Here is a 14,322-nt window from a genome sequence, read left to right as displayed (position 1 = left end):
GTGTTTAATTTACATTTCAGTGCTTCCAATTTAGTGGCTATAAGTGGGTTAGGAATAGGATTTCAAGTGATTTTGCAAAAATGGCCAACAAAGCTCATTCCATACCCTACCTTTAAAAAACCTCTCATCGAAATAAACCATCAATATAAATTTGTTTAGAAACGATTACTCACCTGTAACCAAAAGAGTCTCCACTTCACTGAAGTCAGTCTGACAGACTGGATCTCCTCCCTCTGCTCTGCACACATAAAGCCCAGTGTGTTGAGGAGCAGCAGGGCTGAGAGTGTAGGAGCCTCCAGCTCCTCTGCTGCTGTCTGGGAGGAGCTCTGCAGAGTAATGGTTCCCTCTGTACTTAACATAAGGCAAGTCCTCTCTGTAGGGAACAACACTGTACCAGTGGAATGTCCAGATTAAGGTGCTGTCTGTAACCTCACAGCTCAGAGTCACTGCATCTCCTCTAGTTACCCAGCTGTGTGGAGAAATCCTGCCATGGATGATCAGCCTTGGAAAGCAGCCAATATTGTCTGACACACACACACACACACACACACACACACACACACAAACAAATCATTATTTTTTTTTGTCAGATTATTTCTAGCACACTAGTGTATTAACTAAGATATACATTTTAGATAGGTAGAGACCATCAATAGAGTTACCAGTCTGAAAACAGAGATTAGATAATCAGCGTAAAGAGTTTAGCGTAAAGTTAATGTGTTACATTAAGTTATGTTTTACATGACAGGGAAATGAGGATGAAGTCTCACTGATGACTGTGATCCAGCTCTCTGGTGACTCTCCCAGCTCTGGGTGTCTGCACTTGTAGAGGCCCTCATGTGCCTTTGAGACTGCAGGGATGGTCATCTCTCCTGTAGTCTGGCTCTGAAGGAGTGATCCGTCTTTATAGAAACCAGCACTGAAGGTTGAGGTACTGTTCCGGGATAAACAGCGCAGAGTCAAAGGATCTCCTTCAGTCACAGTGTGGGCAGGGCTCTCCAGAATTACATTGCCATCTGAAGAATAAACAGTCCAGGAAGAACACAAATACAGAATTATCACACTAAACAAGACACATAAACAGTTTTCACTGGTGTTAAAACAGCAGAATACACCCAGTCATGTGCTCTCATGCTTTTAGACAGTCTATGCCAACAGTGAACTCCTACTGACCTGTCACTGTGATGTTGACACCTCTGCTGTATCCTCCTGATTCAGTCTCACACCAGTACAGGCCACTGTCATATTGCATTGGGTATTCATCATAAGTGGTATTTACTCTCTGTTCAGACTCAAAGTAAGCTGTGCTGCAGATGGGTTCTGTCTGTAGTATCAAATTCCAATGCTCAATCGACATCATTAGGCACTGGTGTCTGCCAGCTATCCACGTCTGCCATCTCCACTTGGTAGAGTTGTCCAGCACCTCACAGTTCAGAGAGAGAGGGTCATTTTTGAAATGTTGGGTTCGGTTGGGTCTAATTGCCAGAGATGCTGTATGAGAGAAACCTGAGGCAAAAATAGAGAAACAAAAAGGTGACATTGACACACACACCGTCACTCTAGCAGTAACAACTAGAAATTATTATCCAGGGTTGTGTTTTGTCACAAGCAACAGCATTCATACATATCCTGTCATTCTAAGTGCCTATGCCTATACTGTATGCCCTGAATCAATTGTGTCCCAAAATCATCCCCAATCTGAATTAAAAGGAAAACGTGTCACAAAATAACTGTTTTAAAAAGAGAAATTATCATGATTCACCTCTAACCCAGAGTGGCTCTACATTGCTGAAGTCCGTCAGAGAGGCTGGATCTCCTCCCTCTGCTCTGCACACGTAAAGCCCAGTGTGTTGAAGAGCAACAGGGCCGAGAGTGTAGGAGCCTCCAGCTCCTCTGCTGCCGTTTAAGGGAAGCTTCTGCAATTCATCCTTATCGTCTATGGCTCTGTAGAAGTGGAATGTCCACTTGGGGGTGTTGGAGATAGGTTTGTCTGTAACCGCACAACTCAGAGTCACTGGATCTCCTTCAGTTGGCCAATTGTGTGGAGATACCCTGAGAACTGGACGGCTTACTAAGGAAGATATACACAATAAAGACACACACACACACACACACACACACACAAATCATTACGTCACTGACCAAGAAAAACCTGGTCTATAGCGAAAGATGCATATATTTTGTAAAGCACTGCAGTGAAGACACAGAATCACAAGATCTTAACAGAACTTAGCATTGAGTTCCCGGCAAGGGGTCATCCCTATGTTCCCCGGGTCCTATGTTCCCCAGGTCCATATGTTCCCCACTCTTTTCAGAAAAAGGGTCCTATGTTCTCCATTTTCCCCCAAAAGGGTCCTATATTCCCCATTAAAGTAGCAGTGCTTACAGTATGTACACTTATATGTGAATATTATGATTGCACAAGAGATCTAGTGTACTGTACAGCTTTAATCTCTTCATATTACTCCACACGTGAGGGTCTCTGGTAGCCCCTCCTCTCCCCCCTTTGCCTTAATCCCCTGTCTCCCCCCTTCCTCTTTCCTGTTTGAAATCCTAATGGAAAGCGGTAGGTTGACTGATTGCAGCCTCATAAGCAAGCAATCTAATAAATATTAGTATTAAATGTTGTCATCCATAAGATTGCTTCACGTTACATTGGTTGTATTCAGTTTATGTATATTATTTTTGAGTGACTTTTGGGAATTTACTTTTAAAATACATTGTTTACCTATACTGTAGCCAATTTACCAGTACAGTGGTGTGCAGTAGCTGGCTGATATACTGTAGCATATTAGCAATTACAATAGTTCTGAACAACACTCAGGAGCTACTGGGAAACTGAACTCACCTGTGTGTATGTTTTGCTGTGCATGTAAGTAAGTAAGTAATATTTATTTATAAAGCACGTTTACAACAGTTCACACTGACCAAAGTGCTGTACATAGTGTAATAAAAATAGGTAAAGAAATAAAGAAATAACATGAAATAATATAGGCCTACAATAAACAATGAAATACAATAAAATAAGATAATAATAATAATAATAATAATAATAACTAGAAAATGTAATTCCATGGAAGGAATTACCATTGCATGTAAATGTAAAAAGGTTGCTGTGTAAAACATTGTATTAGTTAAAAAGACAACATACTGTATGACACAATAAGAATAGATGAATAACAATAACCCAATTGCAGTTCCACTGAAATTACTTTTATTTACCCACATTTAAAAAGTGATTCATGAAAATGCATTAAAATTGTGGATAGTATTTTGGAAAATAACTCTTCATTTATTAAAATAATAGATTGAAATAAAGTTGCCAACTTCAAACGAGTTGCAAGCGCTGACACTTTGTTTAGTAGGCCTACTGAAGTTCACCTACAGTGAAACGAATGATGCTATGCAGCAACAGGTAGGCTGAGGAAATGATATAGCAAATATAACGTTTAGCTAGCTTGCTAACAACAAACATGATGGCAATGATGAGAATGATAACAATGTAGCTTGTACTGTACAAACGACTGAGAAGAAGGCTTAAACCTAAATGGTACAACTGGCATGTCTATCAGGTTGGACGCTGAGTTAAGACTGGCGTGGCTAGAAGCTAACGTTAAATTTGATTGTCGTTAGCTAAATATATTACGTTAGAGTTTGATTGTCTAAACTGGTCTAACTATTAGGTGTTCCCACACAACGTCACCTAGAGCTAACCGGTTCCTGTAACAAAGCAAGATAGGAGTGGGCTACTGCAGGAGACAAGACGAAGACGATAACGTTCCGTGGCATGGTATCAACGTTAGATTGCTTCTTCTAGTCACTAGTGTTTACAGCCAGATGGCTATAATGAAGGATTCTTTGCTACAGCTGTAGCTTAATGAGCACTACGTAACAATCCATTTCTGCCGCCAAAGCGTCTCAACGTTAAGTCTATGGGATTTTTGAACTCTTTTATCGTAAATATCTCAAAAAGTATAAAGTTCACAAATGTGACAAATACATTTTACAAATCTCCGTTTCAAGACCTTTATAGGAGTGCTTGAATGACGTCAAACGGTTCAGTGGTTTTAGAGCCTTTGATCGTTGATTTTGGTCGGAAGAAGAATAACTATATTAAGAAGAACAGTGATAACAGTACATTGCATTGACATGCAATGTAATAATAATGATAAGTACAAATAATAAGTAAAAATAAATAAATAACAAAACTAAATAAAAGTACACTTTAAACACAAAACCATCAAACTAAGGGGGAGGGAAAGCAAGGGTGTAAAGGTGGGTTTTGAGCCTTGATTTAAAAGTAGAGATGGAGGGGGCATCACGTATGTGTGGTGGCAATTGGTTCCACAAACGTGGAGCCGCAACAGCAAAGGCCCTGTCACCTTTTTGTTTTAATCTGGAGTGGTGGATATGTAGAAGACCCTGATTGCAAGATCTCAGGGATCTAGTGGCTGAGTGGGGTATTAGGAGGTCTGAAATGTAAGATGGGGCCTGGCCGTTTAGGGCTTTGAACACCATTAGTAGTATTTTAACCCTCATGTTGTCCTAAAATCTTACGACGTTCGTTGTCCTTGGGGTCAATTTGACCCCAGCTACAAAAAACTCTCAAAAATGATTAAAATAATTTTTTTTACCCAATTTTTTTTTTGTGGTAGGTACTTAACAAGAGTGTAATAACCACTATCAAAAGCCCTACAAAACAATCCCACCCCCCCACACCCCTTTATGAACCCTGGAACCCTGACTGGCAATATGGCCAATCCAGTGTCAACAGCCCAAAGGCTGACTTTTTGGACTTTTTCAGACCTGCCAAAATAACTTATATGTAATATGTACTTGTATATGAAATAATGATAATAGCTACATGTTCTCATACTATTACAATAATAATATCCATAATTTGTCAAATATTCATTTTCATCATGTTTCATAAAAATGGGGTCAAATTGACCCCAATACCACCAACGTAACTATTTTTTTTACAGGACATTGGAAACATATTTTTGTGCAAATTTCATGTTTACTCTGTTGTACCCTTCAAATAAGGAAAAGTCATGAAACTTGAAGCAAAACAAAAAAAGTGAACCATATATTTTATGATGTTAAACACTGCTTGGGGTCAAATTGACCCCAAGGACAACATAAGGATTAAAGTGGATCCTTTGATGCACTGGCAGCCAATGAAGGGATGCAAGAACAGGTGTGATGTGATCCCACTTTTTTTGACCCAGTTAAGAGTCTTGCTGCTGCATTCTGGACCATTTGTAGGCGTTGTATGAGGGACAGGGGGAGACCAAGGTAAAGGGAGTTACAATAATCCAGCCGTGATGTTATAAAAGCATGAATAATTCATAATCCAGATTATGATATGACAGGGAGTGTTTTATTTTGGCTATAATTCTAAGATGGTAGAAGCTGTTTTTAACCACGGCAGAGATTTGCTTATGAAAGCAGAGCTCAGAATCAAAAATGACACCCAGATTTCTTGCAGATGGTTTAACAAAAGATGTCAGACTACCCAGGTCAGTTACTGTGGGGGTTTTTGCTTTGGAGGGGTTAAAAATGATTACTTCTGTTTTGTCATTGTTTAACTGAAGGAATTTTTCTCCCATCCAGACATTGATCTCCTTTAGACACTCTAAAAGAGTCTGAAGGGAGTCACTGGATCTCAATGGGAGATATAGTTGGGAGTCGTCAGCATAAAAGTGGAATGAAAGGTTGTATTTTCTAATTATATTTCCTAATGGGAGCATGTATAAACAGAATAGGACTGGACCCAGAATGGACCCCTGGGGGACACCACAGGAAAGAGGGGCTGAGGATGAAGAGTGCTGCCCTATAGATACTGAAAAGGATCTATGGGTGAGGTAGGAGGAGAACCACTGCAGAGCAGAGTCCCTAATACCAACCCACTGATGGAGACGGCCTAGAAGAGTGGGGTGGTCTACGGTGTCAAATGCAGCACTGAGGTCTAGTAGGACTAGGATAGCATTATCACCTGTGTCAAGTGTGAGGAGCAAGTCATTTGAAACTTTCAGCAAAGCTGTTTCAGTGCTGTGGCGTGCTTTAAAGCCAGACTGAAATGGCTCCATGATATCTGCAGAATTAAGAAAAGGCAGTAATTGAGAGAGGACTACTTTTTCTAGTATTTTGGAGATGAATGGTAATTTAGAAATGGGGCGATAGTTTTTTGGGTAATTGACATCAAGGTTATGTTTTTTAAGCAGCGGTTGGACAACTGCATGCTTGAAGCATGAGGGAACAGTGCCAGAGACAAGGCATGTGTTTATAATGACCAAAATGCTAGGACCAATGGTTTCAAAGGCATCTTTGATCATTTGAGCAGGGATAGCATCATTGGGGGATGTAGAGGGTTTCATGTGCATGACAATATCATTCAGCTCATTTAGGGTCACTGGTGAAAAATGGTCAAAGAACACAGCACCAGGGAAAAAAGGACACAGTGGAGTGGGGGAAACAGAGGGGGTAAAAGACAGTTTGATAAGTTCTATTTTATCAATAAAAAAATTCAAAAAAGTTTCACATAAGACTGTGGAAGTTTCGACCTCAGGGGAGACTTGGGGGTTAATGATTGAGTTAATGGTACTAAAAAGGATTTGGGGTCTGTGGGAGTATTTGTCAATAATGTCAGAGAAATATTTGGCCCTGGCTTGCTTAGCCGCTCTCTGGAAGGTTGCTAATGAATTCCTGAAGATGTCAAGAGAAACTGTAAGCCTATCTTTCTTCCACTTCCGCTCAGCTCTCCGACAGACCTGCCTGAGAGTGCGCGTTGTGTGCAGAATAAAACTTCAGCAGTATCCCACGATCGTTTTGGATCATTTATTCATAATTAACACAACGCAGGAGTCTGCCCGGTTACCAGTGTTGGGGAGTAACGCATTACATGTAATTGAGTTACGTAATTTAATTACAAAATAAAGGTAACTAAATAAAAAAGTAATATATTACAGTTACTGGAGAAACATGTGTAATTCAATTACAGGTACTTTTGACATTTTTAAAAATAACAATTTGAATTACATCTCAATATTGTCAGCAAAACCTTGCAAAGAATATTGTATGTAAAAATAACTGTTTCCCTCCACAGCCATAGTTTGATACGGGACCTTCTGATAGGCTCTATCACGTCTACAGCGCCATCAGCGTAGGCCTACATGCCTGCCTGTAAACATGTTATGATAAAGGGAAAAAAGGCTGTGACCTATGTGTACAGTGTGTCAACTCAGATTGATTTACAGTAAAATTTGGCTTGAAGTCTGACCTTGTGGTGATTATCATTATATTATCCTCATAAAAATATGTGATGCTAATTTATGTATTAAAAGGGGCTCAATATAGCCTGGGAATGCCCATGCTGCCTTGTGCGCTTGTACAGAACTGCTCGGTAGCCTGGAGACCAAGGCCGAATTCTTCGCATGGATTTGGGGACTATATATATCATTTAAAAATCAGAAAAGTAATCAAAAAGTAATTAAAAAGTAATTAGTTACGTTACTCAGATAAAGTTATTCAAATAGTTACACTACTATTACATTTTAAACAGGGTAACTTGTAACTGTAACCCATTACATTTCTAAAGTAACCTTCCCAACACTGCCAGTTACACTTAGCCCCAATACAGTCCCAAGTCAATAGTAAATCACCTCATCTCAATCTGTGTTGCCATTTGTACTTGTGAAGTTTTATGTGATTAAATGATTAAGAAGTTTTTGTTGGCTGACTTTCACTCACAACATGCTATCTGGCAACGCGAGATTCCATTTACTATGCTACTTTGTTGCCTCACTTTCACTCACAACATGCTATCTGGCAACGCGAGATTCCATTCACTATGCTAAGCTAAGCTAGCGAGGCGCTGCCAGACTAAGACTACTATGCACGGAGAAAAAAAAAAAGAAAAGACTCACTTATCAAACTATAGGGACACAGTGAATAACCCAAGGTGCTATCACTCACTTGGACTGTATTTAAGTACATTTGAGTTGATTTGCATTTGATTGGATAGTTTTTTCATGATTTTGATGATATTTCATGACAGTTATAATTATAGTTATCATTCTGGGTGTGAACGACCCTTAAGAGACATGCAAGTGAGAGATGCTAGCACCCATGGATAAGTTTTCTCTCTCACTCTGAGAACAAAATCTCCACTTCACGAGCATCATACAGTACACCAAACTTTTCAGTCTCATACCTAACCATACTTAGAAGGTTTTTACAGAAGGGCTTGTTAACATATTATTTTCAGCCTGATTTGTATGACATGTTATTCCTAAAAACATAGCGAAATTGCCCAAGGGATATCACCGGGCACCATCCTAAATCTTAAAGAGGTACCCGTAGACTACTAGATTCTGTAAAAAAAAAAAAACTTTAACAGACAAAGCCAAGTTCACCTAAATGATGGCATTTGGATGCCGGACTAAATTGTGTGTGTGTGTGTGTGTGTGTGTGTGTGTGTGTGTGTGTGTGTGTGTGTGTGTGTGTGCGTGCGTGCGTGCGTGCAGTCTTACAGGGAATGACGTTCTTGTTACAGAAGTCAGTGCTGCAGCATGTGACATAAATGCCACCCCTGGTGGAGGAATGGCATAAAAAAGGACGGTCACGCGGGACGAGCTCGTCAATGCTCAGGCAAAGGCTTATCTGCTCGGAGGTGTGGCTTCCCGTCTTGGTGATAGCGGTGTAGCACAGGCCATCTGTCTCGCAGGTGGAGTTGGGACATCTTGTGCAGTAGCATAGCAAGGCTGATGAATAAAAACATCCTTTATTAGTTGAAGGATTTGTTTGAAAATACTGAAGGGTGAGTATCAATACACACACACACACACACACACACACACACACACACACACACACACACACACACACACACACACACACACACATATACCTAAACATATATACTGTCTACTGTATACACAAATGTCAGTCATCGGGTCCAATTACATTTTAAATGTGTCTATTTCAACACTCCCCCATGGAATTTCACAAATTATGTGAAATAGATTATTTTTTATTTAAATGTATTTTTTTTAAAAAAAGAAATGATTAATTAATAGTGGATATTGGCCCACAGCCAGGCCAGCTTGATGTGTACACTACTAATTCACTGGGAGTGTTATGGGGATATCAACTTAGCTACAGTATGCACGTACTGTAAAGTAGTCACACTTTGAGAACAAAGATGTGTCTTTACAACTCAACCAGAACCTTGTTATTAGCAATATATAAAAAGTAAGCCTTTTTAGATATCAATGTCAGTAAGACCAAGGAGATGATCATTTATTTTAGGAAAAAAACAGGATGCCATCCCCTGTTGTCATTAATGGCTGTGCAAACTGTTCAGAAATATAAATAGATAAAAACTAAATCCAAGCAAATGCAAATATGTAGCATTCAGAGCACATATTTTCACAGTGACCAATAAAACACATACACTTGTGCATTTGTACATACCCTCAGTGTGTTGAAACAGAAGAGGCCCAACGAGAACTGCAGATAAATGTAAACATTATAAGCATTCATCATGTTTTGCTCATAATATCTTAAATAGTAGCCTAACTACTGCAATGGGATTCCATGGCAATAGTATTGACACTATCCGTGACAGTTAGCTTCCATAATGTGTCCCTTAGAGCCACAGCACTGGTTGTGCACCGCCGTCATGTCATCCGGCACAAGCTTCCTTGGTACTCGGCTTTCAGATAGTTTACGGTTCCCCATTGACTCCCATTGATTCTGATGGACCATTTTGAAGGAAAACGTCAATTATGTGCTGAAACAAACGCCGCTGACATATGACAGTAACCATTTCACTTTGATAATAACCTACATTTTTGTCCGACATAATACAGCAAGAATTACGAAATTTTATCGACGCAACGTGGAGAAACTTAAGGGAGAACAAAAACATTACATCCGTGACCCATGTTCAATGCAATTCCCCATTGACCCTCGGTCACGAAAAATGGCAGCCGTTATTTCTTGAATGTCAGAGTAATGACATTCAAAATGGTACCTAAATAATACACATAAAAGCCGAGCGGTTGAAAATTGACAAGTCGTTTGGGTGATCCATGTGATGAATCGTGTTTTTCTTTTCATACTTCGTTACTTTATGAATGGTGGTGTATTATTTAGGTACCATTTTGAATGTCATTACTCTGACATTCAAGAAATGACGGCTGCCGTTTTTCGTGATCCATGGTCAATGGGGAATCCCATTGAACGTGGGTCACGGATGTAATGTTTTTGTTCTCCCTTAAGTTTCTCCACGTTGCGTCGATAAAATTTCGAAATTCTTGCTGTATTATGTCGGACAAAAATGTAGGTTATTATCAAAGTGAAATGGTTACTATCATATGTCAGCGGCGTTTGTTTCAGCACATAATTGACGTTTTCCTTCGAAATGGTAAGTCAGAATCAATGGGAGTCAATGGGGAACCGTAATGCTTATGATAGCAGTGTACCAAGGAAGCTTGTGCCGGATGACATGACGGCGGTTGGTTGTGCAGGTGTTAAGGGGGTAGCCTACTACACACATAAAGATCGGGCTGATTTTACCCTGATTTCCCCCCTTTCGACCAAAGACAGAAAACGGCCGATTATCTGAAAGGTATACTATGCAACGTTTTTCAGTTAATCAATTCGTTCCATACTGTTATATGATTAAATGAGTCATTACCGGTCGAACGGTGTTTTTTTTGACCGCTCTAGTGGTCTGTAGCGGTAGAAGAACCACGCTTGCAACTTCAGGAGACACCGGGCACGCACCCATGCTCTACTCCAGGAAGTGTCATGTAAAGTCTCACGAAAAGGCACGGCAGACTGACCGATTGAGGAGTTTTGTCAAATATACACGCTAAAGCTGTAGGGGAAGCTCTGCAGAGAAATATGCAGCCACGGCGCCAGGATTTTCATTTTGGGTGGGCCTGACCAAATATGGCTGGGCCAGGTAATGAGAAAACCTGTCGTGCGTTTTTACGCACAGAGGCATCTTACTGGCAGGAGTTTGGACGGCCTATCAAACACATCCGCCCCTTTGTAATAGCGTAATCGTTCAGCGCGAATGATGCCAGACAAACCTGATATCAAGTAATCTGTGAACTATATGTCGCAGCTAAATGTTATGCGTTTGAATAACCTGGCGATGATTTGCACGCCTATATAAGCAAAGGCTACTTTACACATTCTGCCAATATAAGCAAAGGCTACTTTAGACATTCTGTCAGAAATTACCTGCCTATTTCTTCCTTGCGTCCCGTCTCTTTCGTTCTTCGTTATTTACCCTATGAGCCCGACGGACGCAAAGTGCGTCAAAAAACACACCCATTCTTCTTTGTTACATTGCTCCGCGATTATTAGTCACAGCGAGATGAAACCTATACTGCACGAACGAGCAGAACCGGGGCTTTCCAACGAGACTAAACACGATCAAGTATGGAAATAAAATAAAATCATGAAGTTAAATCAAAGTATATCATATTTACAGTCTATATTGCTCTGCGTTCACCCGCGCATCCAGAACTCTCGCTTGAATTACTCGCGGACCACGCATCGCACAGACATGACACGCATATCAAATGAAAGAGGAGAAGCAGAGCTTTCCATTGATACCAAATACATCGATCATTTTGTATTATAAAAACAGACGAAGTGACAAACAAATAATAATATATAGCTTCGGCTACCATTACTCTCAATTTGATTTACTCGTGAAACCAGAAATGTATGGCACGCATGTCAGATGAAAGAGGAGAGCTAGAGCTATCCACAGATACCAATACAACATTCTAGACCATCAAACAGACGAAGTGACAGCAAAATAATAACTTCATTTAGCCACTTACCCCATGTTTTTGTGTGGCATAATAGCCTATGTTCCTAATCCAACGTTATCATGTGTTTCTCTATGGCAAGTCACGTTCACGTTCAGCAAAGGCTACTTTAGAAATTCTGTCAGAATTACCTGCCTATTTCTTCCTTGCGTCCCGTCTCTTTCGTTCTTCGTTATTTATGTTGGTTCATGCAGCATGAGCTCCATCTGAACAGTCTAGCATTTTTAATCTATTTCTGTAGTTTACAACTAAAGCCATAATGTTTTGTTTTTTAGATGGCTACTTTACATAAAAATAGGAGAGGCTTATCTAATTTCAATTCTTTTTTCTGTGTCCCAGTGTCATAAGAATTTGCGCAAAATAGCTATAAGCCCAACATTCCTCGACAAGAAAGACAGAAAGATTAATGAACATGGAGCCTATGCTTTTTATTGTTTCAAATCATGTCAAAGGCTATTTCGTGAATACTGTGTCATTAGCTACTGACAAGAACATTGCCATGACATTTCCAACAGGGTAGGCCTACTGATTTTCTTTTCGCTTGAAATGCAGACTGAACTCGACTCGGTTTACGGTCATGCTAAAAAAATATATAAGCCTATTAAACGAGGCTGAATGCATCAGCAAACCGCACTACAAAACTATTTCTCATTACAGTGACTCGTTGCTGATTCGTGTAAAGTATTAGACTGTTGTGCCATTCTATCTTAAAACGTAGGATACTGTTTAAACTAACTTTCCATTACTGAGCTACCAACGGCTACACTCAATGCTTGAGGGAAAGACTCATATTGACGCTTGCCTTTGATGATATTACAAGTCCTAAAATCATTCGTCCAAGCTGCACAAACAAACTTTATTGTAAATTAGTTCATTTTTTGAAATTCTCCCATTAATATAAACCACAATTTTGATTATTTGCTGTTTTACATTGACTTATCGAAAAATAGATAGGCTAGAGTTTTTTTTTTTTAAGTGAAAAAAGTAGGGTGGGCCTGGGGAAAAGTGGGCGGGCCTAGGACCGTCAGGCCCACCCATAACGCCGTGCCTGGAAATATGCAAGCATAAAATGAGCGAAAATTAAAAGTGAAAGCGAAACCGGCGATGAAATCGCTAATCCTGCATAGTATACCTTTAAGGTCTTAAGATTATTTTATGAGATTCTCTTGTAGTGTGTGGTGTGTTAAGAGTCAAAATTCTCCCGACATGACTGAAAACGTTTCTCGAAAACATGCGCGCGCACACAAGGTGCAGAAAGCACCATGAACAGCATTAAAGGGATAATCCGGAGTGAAATGCACTTTAGATCAATTTTTCGGACTATTGGGAGTACATACGTTGAGTTTACACCAAAATCATGTCATTCGGATGTATTTTGAGAATGTTCGAGTTCACCGTTTTTAGCCAAAACTCGTTAGCCTGGAAGTGACCGGGGCAAGTCCTTTCGTCGCTACAAAACGCTATTTTTATACCTCTTCTACTGTTCCAACCAACACTACACTTACGTGGTAGTGAGTAGAGGGTCCCTAAAGCCAAACCGAAGTATCCCCACGTCTTCATGTGGTCGGATAGAGAGTCCAGAATGAATTTAATCGAGTCCGTACCTTTCCGGAAATGTTATTAAAATGTTGTTAACGCGTTGCTAGCTGCAGCAGTGACATTTCCGGAAAGGTACTGACTCGATTAGTAATAATAAATAAAGTAAAGTAAAAATAAAGTAATAATTAAAAAGGAAGCACATTAACAATAGTTAAACTAAATTGGAGTAAACCACACAGAATAGGCCCACCTCTCCACCCACGTCACCAATCAATGTGAGGGATGTGCCTGGATGTTCTTGCATAATGCAGCGATGTTACGCCGAATTGGGGACAGTTTCAGTCTTCGATAATTTTCAACAAACAGTCTGTACTCTTAAGGCAGACCAACGCTGAGAATCCAGTCTCGCATAATAAATACGTTGTAGCAAATGGCATCAACGTCTTAATAGCTCGGTTTGCCTGGACCGGATAGGCTACTCCGCCCGCAAACTAACCCAGACATCTGTCACTGTCTTCTGACCGAACTCTGATAGTTTTAGTTTGCTATGATAGTGTCTTGACCTGAAAAGCTTGTCCCGACAGCAGGTGACAGCAGCTCCTTTGACGTTTCTGTTGTTGCTAGGTGAACCCGTTGCGTTTCAGCCATTTATGCATAGATTGCAATTTTCTTTGTCAAATAGGCTAGTCGTAGTTTACGTGCGACAAATAGCAACATTTATTATGACGCCGAGCTGTAATCAGCGCTGCAACAGGCTGCTGTAAAGCTCTACTTTACCATCTCTGTCTCCACTCTCCAATATGTAGTTAATGCGGAGAAAATACGTTTTTAATGTGCAGTGCAAATGTGGAAGTTAAGTTACCTCCGTGGGATATAAAAAAGGTTTGGAAAGGCATATGATTTTGATATTTTTTCACGTACCCCC

At 40.1% G+C, this 14,322-nt stretch overlaps 1 protein-coding gene across 1 annotated transcript; it reads right to left on the bottom strand.

The window, feature by feature from the left end:
- Window positions 1–264: 264 nt before the first annotated feature.
- On the bottom strand, window positions 265–6,092 carry LOC134097457 (Fc receptor-like protein 5). Its single transcript, XM_062550327.1, has 7 exons — window positions 5,999–6,092; window positions 1,763–1,990; window positions 1,389–1,506; window positions 1,174–1,307; window positions 771–1,016; window positions 466–524; window positions 265–373 (listed from the first exon to the last, which is right to left on the bottom strand). Exons 1-7 carry the CDS (start codon window positions 6,090–6,092, stop codon window positions 353–355), a joined length of 900 nt encoding a protein of 299 aa, XP_062406311.1. The 3' UTR covers window positions 265–352.
- Between the last annotated feature and the right edge of the window lie 8,230 nt (window positions 6,093–14,322).

Source organism: Sardina pilchardus, chromosome 12 (genome assembly GCF_963854185.1).
Source record: "Sardina pilchardus chromosome 12, fSarPil1.1, whole genome shotgun sequence".
Taxonomy (NCBI): domain Eukaryota; kingdom Metazoa; phylum Chordata; class Actinopteri; order Clupeiformes; family Clupeidae; genus Sardina; species Sardina pilchardus.
The sequence above is the reverse complement of the archived record's forward strand: the minus strand, read 5'-3'. Positions and strand labels throughout refer to the sequence as shown.